The sequence below is a fragment of the Maniola jurtina genome, chromosome 1 (assembly GCF_905333055.1).
Source record: "Maniola jurtina chromosome 1, ilManJurt1.1, whole genome shotgun sequence".
Lineage (NCBI taxonomy): Eukaryota > Metazoa > Arthropoda > Insecta > Lepidoptera > Nymphalidae > Maniola > Maniola jurtina.
This window is the reverse complement of record NC_060029.1, coordinates 8,610,804-8,638,661: the sequence shown is the minus strand read 5'-3', so window position 1 is coordinate 8,638,661 and position 27,858 is coordinate 8,610,804. Positions and strand designations below refer to the sequence as shown.

General features: G+C 37.4%; 3 protein-coding genes across 10 annotated transcripts; 1 reads left to right on the top strand and 2 right to left on the bottom strand.

Moving 5' to 3' along the window:
• Positions 1-277: 277 nt before the first annotated feature.
• On the top strand, positions 278-17,024 carry LOC123871108 (cullin-3). 7 transcript variants are annotated; one of them, XM_045915220.1, is made up of 15 exons: positions 278-327; positions 769-927; positions 2,192-2,389; positions 3,218-3,403; positions 3,531-3,734; positions 4,117-4,296; positions 4,387-4,581; positions 5,186-5,362; positions 5,661-5,831; positions 7,554-7,661; positions 7,801-7,925; positions 8,452-8,677; positions 9,388-9,557; positions 10,085-10,223; positions 12,625-13,151. In XM_045915220.1, the coding sequence occupies exons 2-15, from the start codon at positions 868-870 to the stop codon at positions 12,775-12,777; spliced, it is 2,292 nt and encodes a 763-aa protein (XP_045771176.1). In that variant the 5' UTR covers positions 278-327; positions 769-867; the 3' UTR covers positions 12,778-13,151. The 7 variants fall into 7 exon arrangements, with proteins under 7 accessions (XP_045771176.1, XP_045771098.1, XP_045771016.1 ...); XM_045915142.1 differs by having other exon boundaries at positions 288-342; XM_045915060.1 differs by having other exon boundaries at positions 325-480.
• On the bottom strand, positions 17,022-22,367 carry LOC123871468 (tectonic-1-like). Its single transcript, XM_045915346.1, has 6 exons — positions 22,221-22,367; positions 21,112-21,689; positions 19,867-20,109; positions 19,119-19,257; positions 18,265-18,446; positions 17,022-18,071 (listed from the first exon to the last, which is right to left on the bottom strand). Exons 2-6 carry the CDS (start codon positions 21,589-21,591, stop codon positions 17,046-17,048), a joined length of 2,070 nt encoding a protein of 689 aa, XP_045771302.1. The 5' UTR covers positions 21,592-21,689; positions 22,221-22,367; the 3' UTR covers positions 17,022-17,045.
• A 937-nt stretch (positions 22,368-23,304) lies between these two features.
• On the bottom strand, positions 23,305-27,721 carry LOC123871837 (pyruvate kinase-like). 2 transcript variants are annotated; one of them, XM_045915872.1, is made up of 2 exons: positions 25,898-27,721; positions 23,305-23,431 (listed from the first exon to the last, which is right to left on the bottom strand). In XM_045915872.1, the coding sequence occupies exons 1-2, from the start codon at positions 27,545-27,547 to the stop codon at positions 23,336-23,338; spliced, it is 1,746 nt and encodes a 581-aa protein (XP_045771828.1). In that variant the 5' UTR covers positions 27,548-27,721; the 3' UTR covers positions 23,305-23,335. The 2 variants fall into 2 exon arrangements, 1 of the variants encoding a protein (XP_045771828.1); XR_006797369.1 differs by lacking the exon at positions 25,898-27,721 and adding an exon at positions 23,514-23,630 and having other exon boundaries at positions 23,312-23,431.
• Positions 27,722-27,858: the final 137 nt, after the last annotated feature.

Sequence of the window (27,858 nt, the reverse complement as noted above, 5' to 3'; positions counted from 1 at the left end):
ATTTAAATCATTCAAGTTTCTGAATGTACTGCTGGTCAAGTAGCAACATGCGTGGTGCGATTTTAAATAGTCACTTGGAAGATTTTAAGTCTTATTTTGACTACTTTGAAGCAATTACCTATTAACGTAGGAAACTACTTAATTGGGTGTTAGAATAAACTATTGTGATATTTCATGAATGAGAAATTGTTTCGTGGAAAGTTTTATGGCTAGGTACGAGAGTAGGGCCGTTTTTCGTTAGCTGTTTTCTAGTGGTTTTAGATCTTGAATCTGGTAGGGAGAGTTCATTTCAGTGTTGGCAACACTGGATGTGCTTTGTGGTTTGTGGTAAGCAAAAATGAAGTAGGTACTAGGTACATCAAATGAAGTGTAAATGAAAAACAATCAAAAATTGAATTGTTTTCATTAGAAAACTTTCGTTAATATACATTGAGTGTAAATCTTACATGTATTAGATTGTTCAGCAAATTTTCTTTTCACGTACGTAACTAAAGTTTTACCACGGTCAAGGTGTTTAAAAACGTCATAGCGTGAAGTGGCGCTGATGTATTCTGCGACAGTCTTGGTTATTGGTTTCCATTTCTATTTTTTTATGTTGTCTACAGCGGATTGTGGCACAGAAGGTTACTTAAAACTATAGGATTCTATAATAAATCATCAAAATTAGCACAATCTGCTTCTAGTTCGACTTGATTAACCTAAGCCGCAAATTAAATCAAATGACGTTTGGTCACTGGTGATCTGTTTTACAATTTTTTTTTATTACAGATGGGAATGTAAATGTAACAATGAAGTATTCTTGTGACTGAATAAAATAATTAAAATAGTGGAATATTTAGAGCGCTAGCAATCGAGTTCTTAACCGCAATGATGAAAAGTACATTGCCTAAAGACAAACCAGGCAAAATGAGGATCAGAGCTTTTCCTGTAAGTTTCTACAACAATAAAATTATATTTTATAAGTAACATTCAACAACCGGATTTACATGGTAATTACCTCTTGTATGAATGCTCATCAGCCTGCAAGATGATTCCTTTGCTATGAAAAAAAGGTGCTAAATATACTTAATAACTTCTAATCTATATAAACCAAAATCATAAGAAAGAAATGATCATCACTTGAGAATGCTTCAAACAATTAGGCTAATTTTCTTTTTGTGTTCCTAATTGTAAGGACAAGTTATGAAACAAAATTTTGGAAAATCCACCAGAAAAGTTGGATATTTGGATGATATTATGATATAATGAAAATCACAATATTCACTTCTCATTTTCATTAGTAAGTTGCACCTGTGCAACGCAGGGATTGGTCGCTAGGTCTATGTTGAAGATTGTTCGCCTAGAAGATGCCTATTCACTCTTGCCTTGAAAATGTCAATAAATTACAGTTATTAACTGAAATAATATGTTGGATTGGATGGTTCATTACAAGCAATTTTTGAAACTATAACATGTAACTTTCTTCTACTACTTCAATTTGGTTAAAAAAAAGAAAATGTTTTGTGAAAATGTATTATTTCATTTAGATTCTCACATGCCCAATATAAGCAACTGCTACCTTTTTATGGAAACTATTGACAACATTATTTCATATTGCAATATCAAACTGATTTGACAGATGATAATTCAAAATTAGAAATAAATTCAGTTTATGTTGATCAAAATTTTTGTATTCAGTATGTCATAATTACAATTTATATGACAAGAGTTGAAACTTATTATTATAAAAGAATTTAATTTGTTACTCATTCAATTTGTTTTTATACGTTTTGTTACAATGTTTATATGACCGTTTATATATTTAATCTTTTCAACATGACTAGAAAATTTCAAGTATGGAATTATTCAGAACCATATTACCAAATGTATCCTGACACTTGGGTAACTTTACATAGTATATTAAATAGACACGTTTTTTAAGAATTGTTGTCAAAGTATTAACAGCTATCTCACATTAGTTAATTCACTGAATATGTTGATGTACTCTCTCTTTGGATGCCATTCATTCCATTGGAGCTGTTGTAGATGACATTTCACTTGAAGGAGCTCATACAAATATTTAAACACATTGTGTTATTATTTCTATAGGGTCTATTTTTCTACACATTTTAAAGCCGTAAATTTAGTGCTTTAGTGAGTTATTTAAATAACTTGGTGACAGAAATCTAGGTCAGAATCTCAAATATTTTAGATGACGATGGATTCAAAGTATGTGGAGAGTATATGGAGTTTACTAAAAAATGCAATACAAGAAATACAAAAGAAGAACAATTCTGGACTGTCCTTTGAAGAACTATACAGAAATGCATACACTATGGTTCTCCACAAATATGGGGAAAGATTGTACACAGGTTTGAAAGAAGTTGTCACACATCATCTGGAAACCAAGGTAATAGCATCAAATTTTTAATACCTGTATGTAATGTTCTCTGCAAGTTTTGCCTCAGGTTTTTTAAATTGAAAATGTAACAAAAGAACTATTAGCCTAATCTAATTACTGTACTAATCATGTACATGTGAAATAAATAAAGAAATACTGGCTACATTTCTGCACTGAACAGCCATGTTGATCCTGTGTTGATAAGGCAATTGATTACTCTCATGTGTTGGAGATAACTCTCTGCAACATTTAAATTGCATTTTTGGCAAGAAAAGTGTGTAAAGGTTTTTATATAGTAGTAAAGGCTTTTTTTTCTATTCTTTTGGCTCTAATATCTATCTTAGACATAAAAAAATATCAGTTATACCGTCATGTAGATCATGAAGTACAGATTTATTTGAGTATCGCTGCACCTTGAATTGTGACACTTTGCCTTGACTCCATAGCTCCAAGATGTCAATGATAAAAGGAACATATAGTGTGGACTGTCTGACAGACAAGGTGCAGCTTAAACCGTTGAACCTAGAGATTTGTTAAGAAGAAATATTCCTTAAGTGCAGTAGGAGTCAACTAAGATTTTGAAAAATTGTAACAGGATCTTAAAACTTAGCTTTATGAGGAATTCTCGGAAATAAACTTGTTTTTCTTTTACCTGTCATTACCTGTTGCTATTAAAAATGATAACATTGCCTACATAAAGAATTGAATAAAAAAATTGCAAAGATTGTCAAAGAAGTTATAATATTGTCAAAGAAATTATAATATTTTAAACTTTTTTCGCTAAACATTTGATATTATTTAATTAGCTAAACATTACTAAATATTATTTCTTTTAAGGTGCGTGAAGATGTACTTCACTCTTTGCACAATGGGTTCCTGCAAACACTGAATAATGCATGGACAGACCATCAAACCAGCATGGTGATGATACGTGACATACTCATGTATATGGACAGAGTGTATGTGCAACAGAATGATGTAGACAACGTTTACAACTTAGGACTCATAATATTTAGAGATCAGGTAAGTGTGAGTGTGAAAAGCAAATATAATCTTTAACAATTAAATATCAAAGTAAGTGTGAACCAGATGGTTAATCCCTCTGGAGGCTCAGTGGACGAAAATCGGATTATGATGGATTTATATTCAGGTGGTTCGCTACGGCTGCATCCGCGACCACCTGCGGCAGACGCTGCTGGAGCTGGTGGCACGCGAGCGACGCGGCGAGGTGGTGGACCGGCTCGCCATCCGCAACGCGTGCCAGATGCTCATGGTGCTGGGCATCAACTCGCGCGCCGTCTATGAGGAGGACTTCGAGAAGCCCTTCCTGCTGCAGTCGGCCGAGTTCTATAGGGTAACTATAGGCCGCGTTTCCACCTGCAACAAGTTTCTGGCAGTATCCAGACAGATTCTTATAGATGTAAACTACCTAACAAGTACACTCGCGACGATTTTTCAAGCGATTCCTGGTGCTTACGTACTGCTTACCACAGTTTACTACGCGAAATACAGATGAAAGATGCATAACAATATTTTAATTTTATTCCTATGATGGCAGTTGATTTAAAAATTTTATTAATAAAAGTTGGTCATGTTCGAAAACTTCGGGAGATACTTTACTTATTAATGAGTATTTCAAATGTCTTTGGTTTACAAATATTGAATAGTTCTGAAAAAATACTCACGCAAGATTTGGAGCTAGCATGTACTGCACTGTAAATGTTGTGTGTGTCCAGATGGAATCTCAGAAGTTCTTGGCGGAGAACAGCGCGGCGGTGTACATCGCGCGCGTGGAGGCGCGCATCAGCGAGGAGGCGGAGCGCGCGCGCCACTACCTCGACGAGAGCACCGAGCCGCGCATCGTGGCCGTGCTCGAGCACGAGCTCATCGAGCGCCACATGAAAACCATCGTTGAGGTATACGAATGCTGACTCATGTGCGTGCTTACGTTCGGAGCTGGATGATTGCGTGCGTGTTTATGAGTAAAGACAATGATTTTCCCGCAGATGGAGAACTCGGGCGTGGTGCACATGCTGATGCACACGCGCACGGTGGAGCTGGCGTGCGTGTACAAGCTGCTGTCGCGCGTGGCCGAGGGGCTGCGCACCGTGGCCGACGCGGTGTCGGCCAACCTGCGCGAACAGGGCCGCGCGCTCGTCACCGACACGCACCACAACACCAATGCCATAGCCTACGTACAGGTATGACTGATGGATCAGCTGCATGTTATCCCGCAGATGATGAACTCAGCCGTCGTGCGCATGCTGATATACACGCGCATGGTGAAGCTGGGCAGCCCATCGCTCACGCATGCCTCCACCGTGCGCGCACAAGCTGCTGTCGCTCGTGGGCGATGGGCTGCGCACCGTGGCCGACACGTGTACGCCGGTTACTTTAAAGGTATGCCGATTACTTTAGAAATACACTGACTATTTTGGAGGTACCCCGGCTACTTTAGAGGTACGGCGACTACTTTAAAGGTACACCGGCTTTTTAGAGGTACGCTTACTATTCAGATGTAAGCCGATTGCTTTGGAGGTACGCCGGCTTTTCTAAAGTATATTGGCTACTTTAGAGGGACGCCAGCTACTTTTAAGGTACGCCAACTATTTTAGTGGTACGCCGGCTACTTAAGACACTCGCATTCTTTACAACACATGACACAATATCACATAATCGCGCTATCTTCAATTTTTTTGACTCGCAATACTGTATTTCTCCTAAATAAAAAAGTCCTTTCGTTATAATTTGTATTAATATTAATGTTGTGTAAGTTTTTATTTACAAGAATTTATTTTGTTACAGAACCTCCTTGATCTGAAAGATAGATTCGACCATTTCCTCCACAACTCGTTCAACAATGACAAAATATTCAAGCACATGATTGCTTCCGATTTCGAATACTTCCTCAATCTTAACAACAAGTCTCCAGAATTTCTCTCATTATTCATCGACGGAAAACTCAAGAAGGGTGAAAAGGGGGTGAGTAGCTAATTTATAACCATTGTTAATGTTTTAATTTTTTAAACTACATTACTTAATTTCTTACCATTTTTTTTTTTACTTTACAATACGTTGGAGAAAACAGTTTCTTAGATTCCGAATACAAATTTCAAATCTAACAAACTGTTTTCTCTCATTTTTAGGGTTCCGTTTCTCAAAAGCAAAAACGGAACCCTTATAGGATCACTTTGTTGTCCATCTGTCTATACCTTTTACTTAAAGACCATACCCTATTGAGTGTTCCCGATAGTTAGCTTGAAATAAAAAATATGTATAGATGAGCGAACAAGAAATTGAAGCAGTCCTAGACAAGACCATGGTCCTGTTCCGTTTCCTCCAAGAGAAAGATGTGTTCGAGCGCTACTACAAGCAGCACCTCGCCAAGCGCCTGTTGCTCAACAAATCCGTCTCCGATGATAGCGAGAAAAACATGATCTCCAAACTGAAGGTATGTACACACATTGAACCTGCGCAATAGGCGAAAGTACAGCACTAGGCTAGGTTCTAAAGGCATGTTTTTGAATGCGCAGAGCTCATATTTTGGTCCTCATTAGTGAGGCGCTACGGACGATTCTGTGATTGGCCATTCACATTATAATATCCAATCTACTCGCACGAAACGATTTTGTTCAACGTTTCTGATAGAACTGTTAACGCGACATCCTACGTGAGCTATTCTGACTTAAACGCGAAGCGGCGCAGTGCGAAAAAAACAAACAGTCGATACTGATTTTCGAGGTCAGCCACAGATCCCCGTAGTTATTGATTATTTTATATTATACTTCCAATGAGATTGTAATGTTTTGTAGACGGAAACTGCTAGAGATTTTAGTTACCTATTATTATGATCATGCAACTGATACATTATTTGGTTTGCAACGTTCCCCAGAGAGAAGGCTTGTTGAAAGACGTGGAACCGCGGGACTTTCACTGTATAATCGGTGATGTCTCGCAAATAGAGAACTCTATAAACGAATAGCCATCCGTATGCTCTGCTGGTCCCCTTCATACATTTCTGCAAAATTCTTTACCAATAAATGTGGACATTTTCTTGTGAGTGTCCTTAAACTTTTTAAGAGTATTTGCAGTTTATCATTTGATATTTTGCTTAAAGTCTTTTTCGGGTTTGTTGTACTAAGAAGCACGTAAAGAATTTTGCAGATTTTAGTAAGACTTTAAGCAGGATATTGTATGTAGTTATTGGTCACTCAAAAAACTTGATTAGTCGTATATTTTTCGTTTTTCTCCATCAAATGATTAATTAATTTAGATCACCGCAGTAATATCTATCACACTGATGAACAATTCTTTTTGAGCAGTCTATTCTTGTTTTCAACATTGTCACAACAACATTTCGACAACATTTTTCAATTTCTCTACAAAATTTGATTAATCTATACTAATAAATAAAATTGTAGTGTCTGTCTGTAATTTCGAAATAACTACCTCATATTAAGCTCATATGGTTATTTGAACGATACCAACACTGAATCACACGTTTTTAAAATTTTTGTCTGTCTGTCTGTCTGTCTTTCTGTCTGTCTGTTTGAAAAGGCTAATCTTCGGAACGGCTGGACCGATTTTGACGGGGTTTTCACAGACAAGTAGAGGACTGATCAGGGAGTAACATAGGCTACATTTTTAACCGACTTTCAAAAAGGGAGTTGTGTTTTTCTTCCTATGTACACCGAAATCTCCGTGATTTCTGAACCGATTTGCGTAATTTTTTTTATTAATCGATAGAGGAACTTTGTGACAACTTTCCCACGGGATTTCAGACCCTAAATCCACGCGGGCGAAGCTGCGGGCATCAGCTAGTATTCAAATAAGAACTAAACTTTGTTTATATGGAACACGCTTTGAATAAACTACATATTTTTACTAGTTAGTAATTTCAGCTTAGTTCATTTTTGGATTTTTATACAACCAAAAAAAGCGGTATTAATAGCGGTATAATTTGAGTAATCGGCCGCTATTCTTATTATTTTTGCGTTATATCACTGACTTTTACTATTTGTTAGGTAGGTACTCTTACACCAAATAAGAAGTGAAAATTGGATATTTTAAAAACATGAGACTGTACCACCTGAGACTAAAAATTTGTCAAACAACCGTCAACCCTATTCTCTATTTTTATGAACCACAAAATAATGTTTTAGTTTATTTTCAGACTGAATGCGGATGCCAATTCACATCGAAGCTGGAGGGCATGTTCAAAGACATGACAGTGTCCAACACCATCATGGAGGAGTTCAAGGAACATGTGCTGTCTTCAGGGGTGAATTTGTTTTATTACTTCTATTATATTTTGTATGCGTCGTATGTACTCTTTTCACACCCATCTCAGGTGGAAAAGGACTCTGGTTTCTCATACGATTTATTGTTGAAAGTGACATTATACGGTAAATGTTCGGCAGAGCAACCTGCACGGCGTAGACCTGTCGGTGCGTGTGCTCACCACCGGCTTCTGGCCCACGCAGAGCGCCACGCCCAAGTGCAATATCCCCACTACGCCAAGAACTGCCTTCGAAGTCTTTAGATCGTAAGTATGGATGTATTATAATCGCCACATTGATTAAATAACAGGATATTAAATATCCACTTCACCGAAAAAAAATTGAAGTCTTTAGATTGTATGTATGGATTTTAAACTGACGCCCACGTTGATGATGGGATGTACGTAAGCAAGACGACGTAGATGTATATCCAGATTTCTTGTTTTACATTAGGATTTTTAGGGTTTGGGTGTATCAGTTTTGAGTATAGAAATAGTAACAAATTATTGAAATTATTTTAGTTACCTATATGAAAAGTCATCTCATCAGTTTCTCAGTTAAGAATAATAAACTGTCAAAATACAAGCAGCGTAGCACTGACCAGCCTTTCAACTGAAATGGAGCGAAGATGTTATTTAGTTGACAGTCAGATTTTTGAAAGTGATGGGTCTACTGATGAACGCGTTCCGCTTCGCTACGCTTTAGTAAACTCCGCCGAATATTCGATAGTTTTGATTCGGTTAGGGTTCTCTGGTTCCAGGAGCTGCGTACTCCATAACATGCATGTTTCAGGTTCTACCTAGCGAAGCACTCGGGGCGGCAGTTGTCGCTGCAGCCGCAGCTAGGAAGCGCGGACCTGCACGCCACGTTCCGCGCGCACGCCGCGCCCGCGTCGCCGCCGCGCTCGCCGCCCGCCTCCGCGCCCGCGCCCGCGCCGCGCCGCCACATCATCCAGGTGTCCACCTTCCAGATGTGCGTGCTGCTGCTCTTCAACAAGCGGGAGCGGTTCACCTACGAGGTGAGCACTCTTAGCGTTTAAAACTGTCGTCGGAGATCTCTCTCTATGAGTCATGACCAAATATTGTCATCATCCTCCGATGTCGCGCCATGTACTTCGGTGCTTTGCGACATGGAGGGCATGCGGACCTTGCTATCGAAAACGGTGCACATCGGGCTACATCTCCGAAATCTCTTTCAGTCTACTTTGCCATTTGTCATAATAAAGTATTCAATGATTTATGTAACAGAGTAACTTAGAATTTTTTCGGAGTATGCCTGACTAGCCGAACGTTTAAAAGTCAAAACTAGTCAGCGGTTATCTTATTTATCCGGTTTACGTCATGCGGCGCAAAGAGCGCTATGAGAAGGATAGGGGGAGGTGGCTCTACTTCATCTCCTGACGGTCTTCATTGCTGGTGCCGTCGACGAATCTAGGCTTACAGGGCATTAAAAAGCGGTTTCCACGCTAAGGACAGCACCCATCCACTATCTCAATTGAAATTCCAGTAACAGCTAATCTTATAAGAAGCGATGTCTGAAGGAGATCACTTATAGTGATAAAGATCGTCTTTAAGCACTTTAATTTTCTATTTAAATCCAGGTAGACCCGTGAAAACGCGGCTTTAGACGCATCATCACCTACAATTTGGTGTGATTGCAATCAAGCGCAAGCATTTATATCTTGATTTATATAGTTACAAAATAACTAAAGGCACTCGCCTCGCGTAGGAAATCCTGAACGAGACTGACATCCCTGAGAAGGACCTGGTGCGCGCGCTGCAGTCGCTGGCCATGGGCAAGCCCACGCAGCGAGTGCTCATCAAGCACCCCAAGACCAAGGAGATCGAGCCCTCTCACCAGTTCTACGTCAACGACGCCTTTACTTCTAAGTTACATAGGTATGACGACCTTTAAACATATCATCGCACACTGAAAGTTAGCTCATGCATGAGCGAATGCCTTAGTGAATGATATAGCTTAGGATTAGGAGGCGAAAGTTCTGGAGTCGAGAATCGCGTAACGACATACGCAACCCGCTGGAGTGACGACAAGGTGGCAGGAAGTGGGTGAATGAGGAAGGCTGAGAGCCGTTTATAGCGGCGCACTCTTAAGAAGGTCATCAGCATTCAATGTATGCAAATAGGCTGATTCGTCATCATAGTCATCGTCAACCGATAGAACGTCCACCGCTGGATATAGATTTCTTTTAGGGACTTCCACACGCCACGGTATTACGCCGCCTGAATCTAGCAGCTCCCTATAACTCGTTTGATGCCGTCTATCCACTTTGTGGGGAGTCTTTCAATAAAACCAATTCTTGCTTGCATAATATACAGTCGACAAATTTCAATTATTAAAACGGTAATTTACAGTAGTTTGTCTTGGTGTGCGCTGATCGTAACACAAAGTTTCGGCGGTTTTTCAGAGTTAAGATCCAAACAGTAGCGGCCAAGGGCGAGTCGGAGCCGGAGCGACGCGAGACGCGCAACAAGGTAGACGAGGATCGCAAGCACGAGATCGAGGCGGCCATCGTGCGAATCATGAAGGCCCGGAAGAAGATGGCGGTAAGTCGTGACTTCCAATGAAATTAAGTGAATTTATTTATTTCATGTTCGCTTCGGAAAGCGGATTCTTCTGACTGAGTTACTTTATCAGTGTTTTATAGGCTACGTTTCGGAGAGTGCGCTCAAGAGCGTTCCAATACCCCCTTCTCCTTTTTATCACCATACTGCAAGACGCCAGGCGTGTTTCCATTCTTGTTGTCGATACTCCATTAGTTTAAACGCATGAAACGTTTTGCATCATTACTCCTCATACTAAGCTAAGATTTTGGAATACATATTCTTCCACGATCTGTGTTTCCTATCAATTACAAAAAGTGTGTTTGTCTAATTGGCTTGTCCTTCAATCACGTGCAATGGAGCAATGCACTGTGGAATATCGAGGTCTGTTTCGGATCAAAAATCGATAACTTTTTTATTACAAAAGATAATACTGTGAAATTTTGCACTAATATAGATGAATATATAAGGCTTGAAATGTAATGTGTTTTTTATTTAATTTATTTTAATAAAATATATCAAAAATTAAAATAAAATTCAGAGTACCAAAAACTACCTTTATTTTCTTTTTTAAACTATGGATACAATTTATAATGTACACAAAACTTAACTATTTTATTCTCACTTTCAAAATACAAATCAATATTATAGAAAAATATAAAATATAATGTTTTAAATATCAAAATTATTACTTATAACTCTAAAACAAAAACTGAAAGAAATAATTTGGAAATAAATTAACATGAATTTAAAATATATTATTTTTGTCGTAAAATTGCATAGTACTGTTTACTATACTCGTATGCTATATTTTACTTTGTGAACTTCGGGATCTGAAATTAAATCGCTCACTTTCAAAAAATCAAAGGTATCTTCATCAAGTCTCTTCACGTTTTTTCTGTTAATACCGTTTTTTATGCTGGTTAGTGGTTATGTACGGATTATGCATAGCATTCTTTCTTTTATACTGGATTATGACGAGCCTGTATAAGATATACACGTTCTTCATCGTTTTCCAGAAGAAATAGATGGCGTGGAGTCAGTTGTGATAATATCTTCTGAGATTGGTAAAGTTACTGAAGTTCAACCAATCACTGTTGTTTTTCATTAAAACTCATATAAAACTCGATCCTTTTTCCAACGATTATTAAAAGCAGAATTAACATGGCTTTAAATATCACTGCTAATAAAACATATTATTATGTTGTCATCAAGAGACAATAATTTTCTATCATAATTATTGATTATGCCTCAAAAGTTTTTCTTAGGAAAGTATTAATTTATTTTTCGAACACTTGAAAGTAGGCATTAAAAAGAGTTATCAAAAAACATCTGCTTAGTTATAATAATTGATAACTATAAACTAAAAACAAAGAAATAAATGTCTCTTTAAATATTATTTAAAAAAAGAGTAGTGTGCATCTTTTTGACTAACTTTGTCACACGCAAATGAGGGCAAAACATGTTAAAAGTCCTAATATAAATAAATTTTTGATAGTTAATTACAAAAAATATCACAAACTATTGATATAAAAAGTTTACATTCTAAACCGCAATGGAGAGCGGGTTTCCGTTTTCTGACTTTTCCCACATTTTTACCGATTACTTCGAAAGACGCAAATATGCGCAGCTAATTTTAATAAATGTTTCTTATGAGTAACTAGGCTACAAATCAACATAAAATGTAAAGCGTGGGGAGACGTGGGTAAATGTCAAAAGTCTCGATGAACTTACAAAATACTTTTTTTTCACGTTATTTTAGTCTACGATTATTTTGACGTTAATGTTAACATAAAATTATAATTTTATTAATTGTTCAAAAACTTCAAAAGATGAGCTTTTCAGAAATGTATAATACTTTATATACATTCCTACAAAGTTTCACTTTAAAATCACTTTGAATGTGGCAAAGTGAACAGGCTTAACAAGGACCTCCGTAAAAATAAAAAGTTTGTGGCCTTGTAAAAAAAAAACTTTACATAACTAGTGCAAAATTTCTACACTATAGTTTGGTTTGACTCTTTAACTAATAAATAAAATTAAAAAAATATGCCATTTCCGATATTGAAAAAACGATTTTTGATCTGGCGTTGTATGGCCATATTCCATAGTGCAATGGATCGATGTAATTGTTTTGCCCAGGTAAAATAAAAAACTTACGAGAGTGGCAAAGGCAATTTTTGTCGCAGAAAATCAAAGAGTTCCTTCCCACGGGATTTTTATAAACGTAAACCCACACGGATTAAATCAAGACAGCTAGTACTGAATAAAAAACACCACAAGAAAAATCATTGACGACTTACCAGGCTGTATGGCCTACGACCTTTGCGTTTCCGAGGAGGATGATTTGAACAAAACAAAAAAAAAAAAAAACTTTAGTTGACTTGTATGGAACACGTTCCAGCACACCCTGCTGGTGGCGGAGGTGACGGAGCAGCTGCGCGCGCGCTTCCTGCCGTCGCCCGTCATCATCAAGAAGCGCATCGAGGGGCTCATCGAACGCGAGTACCTGGCGCGCACACCTGACGACCGCAAGGTCTACACCTACGTCGCATAGGTGGGTACATACACCCCTCCGGCACCCCATACATTAGCGGTATGCGACTTCGGTTCTCCACTTGCAATGACCGTAGTCTTGTTAAACCTGCCCTCGTTTATCATCAAGAAACGTGAATACCTATTACGTGCCGAACACATCGTCGAATCACGAAAAGGCGTGTTCAACAAATATTCGATTTTTGTTAACTCTACCATCGTAATCTATAAGACAAGAGGACTAGTTGCCAATCGAAACTACGATAGTTAACTGCGTAAAAGATATAAAATTACGACAGTGCATCACGGTGCACTTCATTAAAAATCGATTTACAGTGTATTTACAAAATTCAGATACGCCCCTCCGTGATTCGACTGACGAACTGCAGGTCGTACAGGTACACCTGTCGCATAGGTACATAGACAGCCCTTCTGGCCCTCCATACACTAGCAGTTTACGACTTCGGTTCTCCACTTGGAGTGTAGATAGTTTGTATGGCAAGCGATTCAATTCGCTGATCGACGCAGTACTTTAGTGGCGAGCATTGAAGTAAATTACCTAGTACCTATACGAAAGCTATTTCAAAAAAATCGTTATCTATGAAGCTACTAAAATTAGTATGACATTGGACATCAAGTTGTAAGCAAAAACAAGTTACAGCCAGCAAAAAGTTTCGAAAGTCCAGTCTTGAGAGAGAGGTCGTTGGTGGCGAATTATTGCGATTCGATTCGGCTCGGAAAGCTTAATGAACGCCAGCTTTAAACCGAAGCATCTAAAAGCGCGAGTACTTAACACACACCAGAACAACCGCGCAGTCTACACTCAGGTTGCAAAGATGTGTACTGTGAACCGCCTCGCCCAACACACTACCCCTACATACACCCCTGTTTAGATTTTTGCGGTCTATTGGGCTGAGATCCATAGCGCCAACTTTGACTTTGCTCATACAGGTAAAACGAGACAAAGTTATGGCTAAGTTTATATCAATAAATCTATCACATTTAACTGTTAGAAAAATCAGAGCGAAGTCAAAGTACGCTCCATAGATCTCAGCTTTAAGCTAGGGTTATAGACTTCAGTTCTCCGTTTACAGTTTAAACAGTAGTCTTATTAAATCTGCGTTTGCCCATCATCAACAAAAAACGCGAATCCTTGGCCGCAAAGACCTGCGTCGCTCGCGAAGTTGGGCACCGTTTACATTTGTGCGTTCTTAGACTATAACCCTGTTCGAGAAGACGAGCTAACATGGAAGTAAGAAACCACACGCCATTGGTCGCAGATAATGGACATAGGTCACGTTCACGTTGCGACCAACATTTTTATTATTTTTTTATTCAGATAAAAGTTAACCCTTGACTACAATCTCACCTGGTGTAGACTACAGGCCCATGTTTAAAAATGGGTGGGTCATATGAACCACCAGGTGACGTATACAGGACGATATAAGAGCATAAAATAATAAGTTTCAGCACTATGCCGTCACTTGTAAGCTGTCCAACAGAGTGCTGGTGAGAATTGAAAAGTGCAGGTAGAGTGAGTACATTTTGGTCATATATTTTTGTACGGCATTTTTACCATCGATAGATCCATGAAAAATAATAAGAAAGCGCGCAGTGCCGTAAAAAAATGGTGCGCCACAAAGTCAGTAAATGTTTTGATTTTCTGACAATTTCCGGGGTAAATTTGGTCATTTAATTCTGTACGGCACTAGTTTCATACTGTTTCAATACAGCCTCTAATCCATTATTCCGCAACGCCGTACAAAAATCATGCGACAAGGGGAAAAAATTGAGGGTAGCAACCCCCTCTCTTTCCGTGGTCCGGGGGGTGATTTGACAAAGTACGGCTTTGGTTCCAAAACATTATCTAGCACTCAAAAGTACTATTAAAAATAATGCCGTAAAAAAATTAGTGTTCATTTGAATGTGTATCAATAATTATCTTAATTTCATGGTATACTTAATTTTTAAAGCTGTAAAATCATTTGACTCTGTACGGCAACTTTTTTTTTAACATGATAGTGTAAAATACTATTGTTATATAGTATTGCCGTTCAAAAGAAACTGTTCTAAAAAAAATTATAGATAAATACAAAAACTGAAATTTTTCAAATTATTGCAAAAGTTTAAATATTCATAGATTAATAAAATATAGCAATTTTCTACGCTTTTCCCTTGTTTTAAATAGTATTAAGATAAATAAATTAGGAAAAAATTATGTCGTACATTTTAATGCAGACCATTAGGCTGATGAAAATGACGCTACCATTTTAAGGGTGTAGTACTTTATGGCCATCTGATACTGTACGGCATTAACATATTTTTGAAGAGAACAATTGATAATATGATAAAATCACTATGCCGTCTAATTGAAGTGAACGGGTGTGTATATAATATCCACATCCCCTACAAACCTTTGGACCAACGAAAATGTACGGCATGTAAAAAAATATTATCTATGCATAAAACACTTTCAAAATAAATTAATTTTATGTTGTTTCAAATCACCCCCCGGACCACGGAAAGAGAGGGGGTTGCTACCCTCAATTTTTTCCCCTTGTCGCATGATTTTTGTACGGCGTTGCGGAATAATGGATTAGAGGCTGTATTGAAACAGTATGAAACTAGTGCCGTACAGAATTAAATGACCAAATTTACCCCGGAAATTGTCAGAAAATCAAAACATTTACTGACTTTGTGGCGCACCATTTTTTTACGGCACTGCGCGCTTTCTTATTATTTTTCATGGATCTATCGATGGTAAAAATGCCGTACAAAAATATATGACCAAAATGTACTCACTCTACCTGCACTTTTCAATTCTCACCAGCACTCTGTTGGACAGCTTACAAGTGACGGCATAGTGCTGAAACTTATTATTTTATGCTCTTATATCGTCCTGTATACGTCACCTGGTGGTTCATATGACCCACCCATTTTTAAACATGGGCCTGTAGTCTAGTGGTATGTGATGATGAAGTCTTAGATGAAAGCGGGTTAACCTGGAAGGGGTGTGGCAGTTTTCATTAAACTCCTATTCCTGTGGTCAGTCTTAACTGTTTTGAGTGCAGTGCGGACATGTCTTTTGGTGCTCCTTTACTTTGTCTTTTTGGTACTTTTGTCCTTAGTTTTTAGGGTTCCGTATCTCCAAAGAAAAAAAGGAACCCTTATAGGATCATTTCGTTGTTTATCTGTCAAGACTCGTCAAGGATTTCCGACGTTTCATTTATTATTACAATAATAATTATACCAAATAACATATCTCATTTTTGATTTTATCTCGATACTGCACGGGAAAAGCTAGCGGTCTTCAAGATGTTTTGTAGAGAGTGATATAAACGCAACTTTACATTTTTAGGGAATGGTCACACCGACTGACCAAACACAATCATTGTGCGTCCTTTTCACTTCTATACAATTGTGCAAGAAAGAGCGCTCTATGTTAGCTCGATTCAATGAACAAGGTATAGGGCTCTACGACTTTGGTTCTCCAGTTGCGATTCCGGTTCTAGCCGTAGTTCTATTAAACCTGCCGTCACATAGGTGGGTACCATCGCGCTCGGTACATTTAGACATAAGTATTATTTAATAATATGAAAAGTCATGTCTAATGATTATTGTAATGTAAATTATTTACCTGCCTGATTGAGTTGACTAGAATATTTCATACTATCGCAAGATTAATTGTTTTCATCATTTAGCTCACAAATGTAAACGAATATTTTCTTGTGTAAGTTTAAGACAAATCTAACCACATAAGTACAGATTGATTTTTAATCGCTGTAAAAATAATGTATATATACAAAAAAAACATTGTGGCTTTAGTCTGATTATTTCGATGTGTACTATAAGTGTTCGTCATAATTTTCTAGTGTAGTTATGTTAAATTAAATTCTCTTTTATAAAAACTATGTTTCATTACATCTACTTGTGACCCTCGCTAAAATCAAATAAATATACATCAGAATTGTATAATCGAATATATTATATTAGATACAGACAGTTTTCTTCATGTATAACATATATTGTATCGCTAAAGTTTTATCGCGACATAATACTATTTTCTTTAAGCAAAATTGTATGCTATCTTATTCTGCATTAGTACTTTAATGTTAGTTACCTTCAATTTTTCCAATATAATGGTTACAGGTATGGCTTTTGTTTTCAGGCAACACAGTTACAAGTCTTTGAAGGGTGAATGCCAACTTAAAGTGATAGAAGTAACAAAAGTATTTAAATTATTTCAAAATAAAAAATTATTAGTTATTACATAGTTATTTTATTTCAAAACTATATGAAACTACTTATACATAAGATTATCATTTGGTATTTCATAAAGCTACCTGTACTTTTACTAGAGGCTAAGGGATAAAATAAATCCTTAGGCAAGTGGAAATTCAAGTGTGGTGCTCCAATGTATTCGTGCACATTTGGTTTTCTCGCGTCGATATAAATGGTGTCGATAGTTAAAACAGTTGATAAATCTTCAATACTGAATGTTATATTTTTTGTATCACAGTCTACTTTCGCACTTAAAATTTTATTTTCTTCTTTCTTAACATCACCCATATCTGCAAAGGCGATTATAAAGGCAATCCTTGTTATTAAGTTGTAGCAAAGCAGTTTAGAATCCTTAGAATGATATTCACCATAAATGTTGCTTTTATCAAATTTTTGCAGACTTATCCATTTTTCATCGCTAATATCTTGTGGGTTTCCATATGGAGAAATAAATATATTTGGACTGAGTCCATATAACTCATCAATTTTGGCCTGAATATTCAAGCATCCATCTGTGCCATTGTGTATAGTTAAATTATGTGCAAAATGTGCTCTGCAGCTTATTCTTTTATTATGCCCAAACTTTAAAATATTATGTGTCAGATTTGTGACAACACATCCTCCGCCTTTGTTGTAGGGCAATACAAGATTACTTCTTCCAAGACTGTTATTGTAAAAGTTTTCCGTGTGGTTGCTTTCGAATAGTGATACTATGATCGGTAGACCTCTGATATAACCAGGGTTTCCACTGAATTTTACGATTTTATCGATCGAGTTATTTCCCATAAAAAAGTTGACAGTTACTTCCTGAGTAACAAACTCAAGGGCCATAGAGATTGTTCGGATGTGGAATTTAACAATCGCTTTTATTATCAAAGATACATTGCAATAGAATTCATATTCAATTTTGACGCCAATGTTATTGCAATAGCTGTCTGTGCAAGACGGTTCATGCAATTCATGGATGTATTCTGTACATTTATGTTCGTCACAAACAAGAAGGGTCCAGTTAGTGCAATGTAGTGTAGTGCAATTCTGTAAAAAAAATGTTGAATATGTAGGTAAATAAATTAAAAAAAAATTTGGTAGATACAAGAGGAAGGGCTTTGTCTTGATGGTAGACAGGAGCTCAAACTAGTTATTCGGATTAAGGAGTCAAGAGCAAGAATAATTAAAATTATGAAGTTGATTCCGTAGGCATGTTAAGCATTAAATGTAAAAAAATTACCATTTTTGGACTGTTTATTGTACTTTCTTTGGCGCTCGCAATTTTTGTTCTCTCGGATCTCTTAATAATGTCCAACATGTGAAGATCCTTCAATCTCACATAACATTTAATGTATTCATTTGTCAGATATTTGACTGCTTTTTCACCATTGCAGTAGTCATTAGTTACGGTAATCGGGACTTCTAAAAAAAGTGTTCCTTTAATGTAACCCCAGTTAAAAAACGTAAACTTAAAAATACCTAGGTACCTATTGGCTTTTCGCTCTTACTATTTTGTAGAGTGTCGGCCGTTGCAGAGACTTGAAGCTTTTATATAGGAATAATAGAATAACATAAATGGTTATCAAAAAATTATTAGGATTAACAGGATGGTCACCAAAACTTTTTTCTCTCAGGTCTTTGCCGTTGTAGTAGGAGAGTTCGAAGTACAACCGCAATTATTATCATATTATGCACATAGGTAAGACCTAGTGTCTAAGAAGTGAGCCGTCCAATAAATACAATTGTTTTATGACTTCATTAACTTAAACTAAATAAGGTGAGGACTTTGCGAACAATATCATCTAAGTAATTAGGCACACTTCTGATCAAAGTACTTTTTTTCTTTAACCTGGGACGTTATTGGCTCGCTGGAAACAAATCCGAACTCATTTCCAAGCAAAACTGTGCCAAAATTGAACTGTGATCGATAAAAGTTTGTGATTTTGATCAAAATAGTTCAATTACAGTAAAGTTTCATCAGCTTTCATTCAATTTTTGCTCGTCCTGTGAAAATTTGTTTCCAGCAATCACCTTTTTGTTAGCCAGCTCGTCATATTGAGTCTAGTACTCTAAAATCAAACAAAATATACTTACCTAAAGCTTCAACACTGTTATTTGTCAACAACCATAATGGCTGGCCAATAATGTATACAGCTTTTGAAAACTTAATATTTTTTCTTTTTTTCTTAGTGATGTGCCATTGTAAACGGTTGTCAATATCCAAAGTATGAAGCTGGGAAAAAATTGTAAATAAATGCTTGGGTAAAATTAGTTTATTGAACCTAAATTCCTAGTGTAATGTTTGACGTCACTATTGACATCACGCACTGAAATGTACATATTAGTACGCTAGAAAAGGTGTGCCTTACAAAAATTACAGTTATTTTTGTGCAGATTCGAAGCACCCGGCCCCACCGAGCATACCGGGAATTAAAATTGACACTCAACACGATACACAACCATTACATACCATACTAAGTAACATTTAGTTCAGGGTACGATCCCATGACGCTCATTGCTGCTATCAGCAGCACCAAAATGGGGAAAATAAAGTTGCTTTAAAAACAAGTCTGCCTTCGCAAGTCCAGCGTTTACAGCATTTCTCGTTTAACAGAGGCCAGTGGAGGGACATGGCACGCTAATGTAACGATCTGCTTCAAGTTATGGGATCACAAGGTCTTGTTGACCAATGGCGATGGGTTAAAAGTTGTGAATTAAGTTTGTTATAAGCTGCATATTTTTGTTGTAACTGCATTTTTCGGCAACAGAGAAAGTATCAGCCTGATGATCATTGTAGCCGTCAAACGGCAGCTATAATGATCATCATCGAATTAACACTTACCATATTATTTTCGTTAGTTTTCCGTTTTTCAGGCAAGTTAACTTTTCCAATACAAAAAAGATATCCAAATATATCGCTCTGTAACTCTTTATTACACACAAATTGAGAGGAACACATACTCAAAAACTCTTTATTACGGAGCTCACACTTTTCTTTTCCGATTTCTTCACAATCCTTTGACAGACTCTTCTCCAGATCCGAACAATCGTTATCGCAACAGCAATTAATATCACAAATTTTGTACTGAAAATAAAAGAACAAAATGTTTCTATGTTGAGAAATAAGGCTTATTTCTCAACATACTACTTACTATTACTCCCTTTTAAGTCCCGTACAAGTGTGGTAAAAAAGGAACCGTTTAGGCATATCCACACCTGCGCACACGCACGAATCGTGCGCACATGTTCGTACTTACTCGGAAATACTCACAAACTGTGCACGCGAACCGCTCGCAAACTACTCGTGAACACGTCCACATTGTTATTATGATGAGTTTTGTATGCACGGCTCGTGCCCTTGCGCAGGTGTGAGTGAGCCTTAAAATAAAAAAAAATCGTATTTCTAAAGTGGCCGCTCTAAAGATCAAGATACTGTCTTGTATTTTGTCCACTGTCCTTTCCATATAGTGAGAGAAAAAAGTCACAAAAAAAGGATTTTATTCTTCTTTTTGCCTACGGTAAGACAGACTTGGAATGGCGACCTCGCTAGTCGCTAGACAAGATCAAAAGAGTTGCAGGGAGCCGCTGGAAGTAGGTGGTGCAAGACCGTGGTATGTGGAAGTCACTACAAGACACCTATGCCCAGCACTGGACTTCTTCGGTTGACAACGATGGTTCAAGTACACAGTTAATTTTGAAGTACAGGCCTAAACCATATAATATATCAAAATACCTATATTTTTTAACGGTGATAGCCTAGTACTACTAGTGGTAAAGACGGTCTCCTAGTTGGGGGTTTGATTCCGGGCACGCTTCTAGATTTGCAGAGTTATATGCATTAATTAAATATCACTTGATCTAACAGTGAAGAAAAACATGGTGAGGAAACCTGTATGCCTGAGAGTTCTCTATGGTGTTCTCAAAGGCTTGTGAAGTCTGCCAATTCGCACTTGGCCAACGTGGCGGACTATGGGCTAAACCCTTCTCATTCTGTATGGATCCGTGCTCAGTAGTGGCGGCGATGGGTTAGTAATACATATTTTCACAAAAACAAAATTCATAAAAACAACATCACATAAGTACTAACCAAAAGATTACAGTAACATTCATTTGTACTTATTTTCTTTGGTATCTCACTTGGTTTATCGGGTGAAGATTTTTTATCAAAAAAACTGATTTCAGTCACATTATCTAACTCTGTAGTAGAAAATGTTTCCGTTGCTGATTCACTCTCATCGTCTGTCACAGACACACTCTCATCATACAGCAAATCGAATACTGTGCTTGCTAACTCTGTTGTGCTCGATAGAGGGGCTTCAGTTATAGAACCATTATTGTACTTAATTGTTGACTTATTTATGATCTGGAATTTAGCCTTCTCTGTGCGATAGTAAAGAGCATGTGGCGTCTGTTTTATATTTCTGAACATGTTACTCAAATTCTTGGCAATAGTGCTGTTTGAATCAATTGCAGTGTCAATTCCCACTTTTCCATTTATAAAATCCATTAGACAGAATTGTATAGCTAACGATAGTAGTGTAAAGCACAGGTAGGTGATAGGCTTCATTTTATCACTTATATTCTACACCGAACTGGTTAAAATTTCTTAAAATAATGAAGATTTTTAATTTTATATCTCCTTTTGATTGAGTGTTTAGCTTAAACCTGTAAAAAAATTCGTTTGTAATTTCGATATTACATTGTCGTGTCCCTACTATGAATCTTATTTCTTGCACAGACCAATGCGGCTCAAAATCGAGTTAAAGGGAGTTTATCCGTAGCTCCAAGCAACTTTAAAGCAAATGTACTTTGGTTCGCATTTAAATATTAACCAATCAAACTCAACTTATTACGTGGGCTAATACACATTTTTACATCACAGTCAAAGATAGGTACATACAAATCTTTGAGCCCTTGTAACTATGAAACTATGCATTTTTACGGAATTCTAGCAAATTATAAACGCAAAAATGTACCTATTTGTTTTCAAAATATGTCTACATTTGAGTTTGATAAGTTAATTGAAATTTCATCAAAATTGGTAACGAATGAGCCGTGAAAAGCTAGCGTACCTACAGACAGACAGACACACATTTTCACATTTATAATATTAAGCATGGGTTTTAAAATCATCATAAATCATTGGCCTTAAATAATTTATTTTTCATTGAGAATAATAATGTAAGTATGGCAAACCTATCGCTTCCTAAATTAACAATGTCTGTCTGAGTCAGCTGGTGTGTTCCACCAATGAATATCTGCCTTAATTTATCAGTTACAGTTGTTGCAGCAGGAACCCAACATGGTACTTGTATAATGTGTTGCCCGGGAGCTGAAGGGATGCTGCAGGATCCATAACCAAGAATCCATGAACGCCCAATTGAATCAAGGCAATTCACCTGCAAAATTATCTTAGGCCATCCTGGCATATTTACACAATATTTAATTAAATATGTAGGTAACACAGAAAAAGTAAAGAATATGGACGAGAGTGAGGGAACTCTCGATTTGATCCTGAATCGACGATACGTCAAATATTAGGCTATGGTGACGTAAAATCAAAGAAAAATAGGGTTACTTTAGGACTACCTGCGTGAAATGTACTAACATTTGACTCCTACCAGTGACGTCGAAGCTTCGACCTGTTTTGGATGTACAACGTACCGTAAGGGCACATATGGCGGAACACAGCGCAGAGCATGCCCGCGAAGTTTTCTAATCGCGTGACACTTTACGCGAATTTATACCAGAGAATGCGCGAGCACGCGCAGGACTGCGTGCGGATGCGCGAGTATCCGCACGGATGCATAATTGATTTTAGATATTATTTAAATGAGGACAATTTCGATAATATTTTGAATGCTCAGCGCTGCGCTCCGCCATATGTGCGCCGGCCCTTAGTTGGAAAATTAAAAATCTTCCAGCATTATTTCATACATTTTAAATAACATATAAACAATCGCTCGCGGGTCGCACTAGGCTACAACGTATTTTTGTAGCCGCTATTATGCGTTGAGAATTGCGACACGGCCCGCATCAGTGTACATTGCAAGGCGCAGTTGGCAGACTTTCCGCTCTCGGTGTTATACGGTGGTATATAATGCGTGTGAATACCTACTACACTGCTTAGGCCAGTGCCATGGATGTGATTATGACAATAGTTTTGAGCCAGGACCGTCTAAAGCATTTAGCTAAATCAAATAGGCTTTTGTGTTCGTGGTATAGCATCAATCCACCTTTAATGGTACAAAGTTAAATAAAAAATCTAGTGACATGCCTACCTTGAATTCCTTTACTAACGTAATGTAAATCTATGGGCTGATTCCAAACAACGTTACTTTTACAATCTGCTTTAGCTGCAGGTGTCTGACACTCTGAATATCCAGAAATAAGAGTCCAGTTTGGGCCTATATTAAAAAACATTATTATTTTTAAATAAAATGTTAATAAGTACCTACCTATTTTAAAAATTTCAAACGAAATAATTACACAAGCTACACAGTTTTGGCAACCAATCCCATGACAATAGTTTTGTTGTACTACCCCCCCAAATTTCACTAATTCAAGCTACCTCAGTAGTTCAATGATGTTTACTTAATGTAGGTACCTACTTATTTATTTTAAGTAGGTACCTACCTTCATGAATTTAAAAACCTGTTAGATATAAGTACCTACATACAGCAATAATCCACTAAATTCACTAATGTGCGAGATATGTACCATATAACTAACGAAACTAAAGTTTTTGTTGCCAAAAAAAGTTTAGTTCCCTTGTGTTATTATTTTAAGCTTTTGAGTCTACTCACCAGCCTGAAATGAATAACGGCAGAACAAGGAATATGGTTCAGTGAAATTATAGGCACATTCTAATTGACCTAATATGTGTAATTCTGCCATCAGAATTGGATAAGTACCATAGTGAGAATTAAAATCTTCGATTACAAGTTACAACAAAGCTTAGTTCGTTCATTTTGTTTGCCCACTTGTTAGTTGTTTGCCCATTGCTGGTAACCAAGGCAACGGCAATAGATAAATCTTGACAGATCAAATTATTGGTAGGTATAGTGCGTTTCATCGAATAGTAGCTATGGCGTTATGTTGGCTCCCCTGTCTGTTGGGTGGTCATTGGCACCATATTGGCATGAGAAGACGCAGATTTTGTTTATTTTCATTTGATTTTCATTTCATTCATTCAGGAAAATCAAATGAAAATAAACAAAATCTGCGTCTTCTTATGCATATATGGTGCCAATGACTTGGACAGACAGGGGAGCCAACATAACGCCATAGGTACTATACGATGAAACGCATTATACTTAGTTAGGTCCAAAAAACTATGGAGTAACTATGTAATGTAAAGGTGCTTTACACATGCTTTACACCATCACTCCATTGTGTAGAGGTAAAATCATCAAATCAATGCGTAAAGCAGGGTAAAACCATAGATTTGATAGATGTCAATGGGCACTATATGCTTTATGAAATGTGCTCAATAAGGGTGGCGCTAAAGTAGCCAGTGAGTAAATTTTAAAAAGAGCGGTTGGAGAAAATATAAACTACCTACGTAAATTGTTGAGGTGTGTTATACCCATGGACGTATATAAATCGATGGGTATACCTATACAGTAAGACAAGGATCTTTTGGCATTTGAATGACATTGACAGGGGGGCGTAGTAGTAGAACAAAGGTTGCCAGCAAACAAAATCTCCTCAATTCTAGAGAATATGCTGAAAATGTCAATGTTGAAAACAGAGTAACTAGGTAAGTTTTAACGAATGAGGAGTTGGGAAAGCCGTCCCTGTTTCCATAGTGAGAGAGAATAATAAAAACCATTGATAGGCTATGTTGGCGCGCGACCAAAATCGGAACTAATGCCGCCATCTTGTAAAGTGTCACGCGGTCCCCTTGTATATGGTGTTACTAAGTAAAAAACGGATTCAATTTTTTTTAAATATTAGATTCATAAGTTCACGATATATATCCTGATAGCACACGAGTATATCTACTCATGTGCTGATAGTAAATACAACAATGTATCTGCATCTTAAAGCTATATTTAGCATTAGGTAAAATAGGTATTTGAGCAGGTAGGTAAACATGATAGGTTGCAAGTCCATGGCAAGTCCATGGCATATCAATGGATTTTATAAATTTTTTAAGAGGACGTCTCGCTCAGATCGAGTTAATGGGTAACTACAGTAATAATTAGTCTAGGTCTTCTCATCTAAGTCTAAGGTCCCTAGTCGGCTAATAGTCAAGGTCGAATCAAATACAAACTAGATAAGTAGGTAACTATAATAATAGGTAAGTATAGTTCGCGATTGGGGTCCGATGACCGGGATACCGCGGGCGCTGTGCGGGTGCAGGACGTCCCCCCCCCCCCCCCGGCGACTCATCTTATACCCCGATTGCCATGTCGACCGGTCGCGAACTATACACGGTCGCCAACAAAACAAGACATTCCGTCTTAAGCTGAACGTTTGAACTTTGAGTAGTAAAGACGTAACGTGGCGCCTTCCCTGTCGAAGCGGTTAGCACTGTGGTCTGATAATATGGGAGATCCCGTTTTTGATTCCCGGCAAGTTTCATTTGGGGATTTATAATTTCTAAATTCTGTCTGGTTGGGTCCTGTCCTGGTGGTCATGGCTAGTTACTACCCTACCCTACCGCGTAGAAATTGATTGGGGGCTTAGATAAGTTATCACTCTTATTTTTTATTGGAAAGACTGTCTCAAGCTCTACCTACTCTAATGATTTGAAAAAAATTAACTAAGAATTTTAACGCTGATTTAATTTTTAAATAAATAGAATAGTATTGCTACAATCATTCTAATATTATAGTATCACGTGCACTAGCATATAAAAGCCTGACAGAGTCACAGTATCCAACTCCTCGACGTAAACTTGTTACTACTACGTACGCATCGCCTGCGCGTAATATTCTCTTTGCTTTACAGTAATCCAGAGCAGCGTGGATACGCGCTTCCATTTCTAAATTCCAAGTACTCTTTGCGGACTCAAAATAATGCATAGCCCGTACACCTCTCCAGAAACGAAGTTGTCTAGCTGTGTGGCAGGTTCTGGTGACTGCGACGATTGGACAAACAGGCTTAGCATGTGATAACAATTTTGCAGTACGACCCGAATTCGTTAAACAAATGATGACAGCGGAACGAGATCGCGTAGCCAACTCTACTGCGCTAACACAAATCGCCTTCGTGGGCTCTTCGAGAGGGCTCTGCATTAATTCCAAATTACCGTAGATTTTAGGTTGCCATAATATTCTTTCAGCTTGTCTGCAAATAACAGCGGCAGCTGCTACACAATGTTCAGCCATTCGAACCACATCGTAAGATGGCGAAAGTTTTTTTAAAGGCGAATCATAATGTAACTCTAATGACAGGACATCAACACCATCCAAAACCAAATTAGCTATATCAGTAACGCATAATGTCGGTATTTGTTCATTTATGACAGTTTTGCATATACATGGTTTCCCAGCGTTATTGCATTTCGACACTATAATTTTTTGAGCTATAAAAATTTTCTCTACCGGCAAATCTGTACTTAAAATGCATCTGTCGATGAATATACCATCAGCTTCAGTAAGTAGCTCATCAATATTGTCCAATCCTATTACGGAATCTATGCATGCAAAGACAAGCATATGCTTGCCTCTTTCGGAAAGAATGGATCGTACATGACGAATATCTTGAGCATTTTGAGAATTTGGAATTAAAACTCCATCAATATCAGAAGCTACAGCCCAGGCTATCTGATCTTCCATGTATTCAAATGGTTGTTGTGATGAATCACATGATGCAGATTCGATATTTTCGTGACCTTTCTTGTAACCACTATCGTTTTCTCGTGGAACTTTTGACAACCGTACTGGCATTTTTGCCCCAATCGTACCTCCAATAGCAATTTCACATTCGATAGAGTCATCACCAACTGCTAAAATGACTAATTTAATTTTTCCAGAAGTGAGGCTATCTATAAACAGAATATCGCTGGGCTGTAAATCGGTTAAATGGTCATAACCGACATATAAGCAATCGGCAGTTCCACATTCTCGCCAACTCGGATCTGTAGTTAGCCTGATAGTTTCCTGTTGAAGGAGTTCAACCATTGTTTTTGGACCACCTTTAAGATCACCAGTAACTATATCAGGCCCTCTAACATCAACAATTAAAGCCAAAGGATAAACATATTCTAACTCAGCGCTATAATTGTACACCGCTTGTCGGATGCTTTGGATTAAGTGCGCACAAGAATCTGGTTCCAAATCACGCAAATTCAAACGCGCTACAGTCATACCCGAAGCTATAAGTCTTTGTATTACCCCTGGTTCTCGGTTATTCATGCCAATTTCACACATAAGACCAGTTTGTAGTTCTTCACAAGGATTTTCATGAATATTCAAATTGCAGTAGTGTTTCAGCTGGGTAGTTTCTAATGGCCCCTTCTTTTCTTTTAAAGTCGGAAGTGATTCAAGAGGAATATGCCAAGGTAAGGACATTTTATGTAATTCTGAACGCAGAAGTATAAATATACCGATATAATAATAACTAAATATTTTTTAATAAGTGAATAGATTCAATTATAATTATTTGTAATTCAAAAGCAAAACGGATACCAATATAAACCATAAACAAATGTAAACAACCAACAGTCAGTTCGACATAAAAGAGCACAAAATAAAAAAAATCATAAAGAAAGTGGATTATATTCATATTATATTTGATTCTTGATTATTATAATTCAGTGAGTTTTAAAAAGGTTTTAAGGACAACTATGTAGGTAACAGTGGGTAACAGCAAAATCTAGATT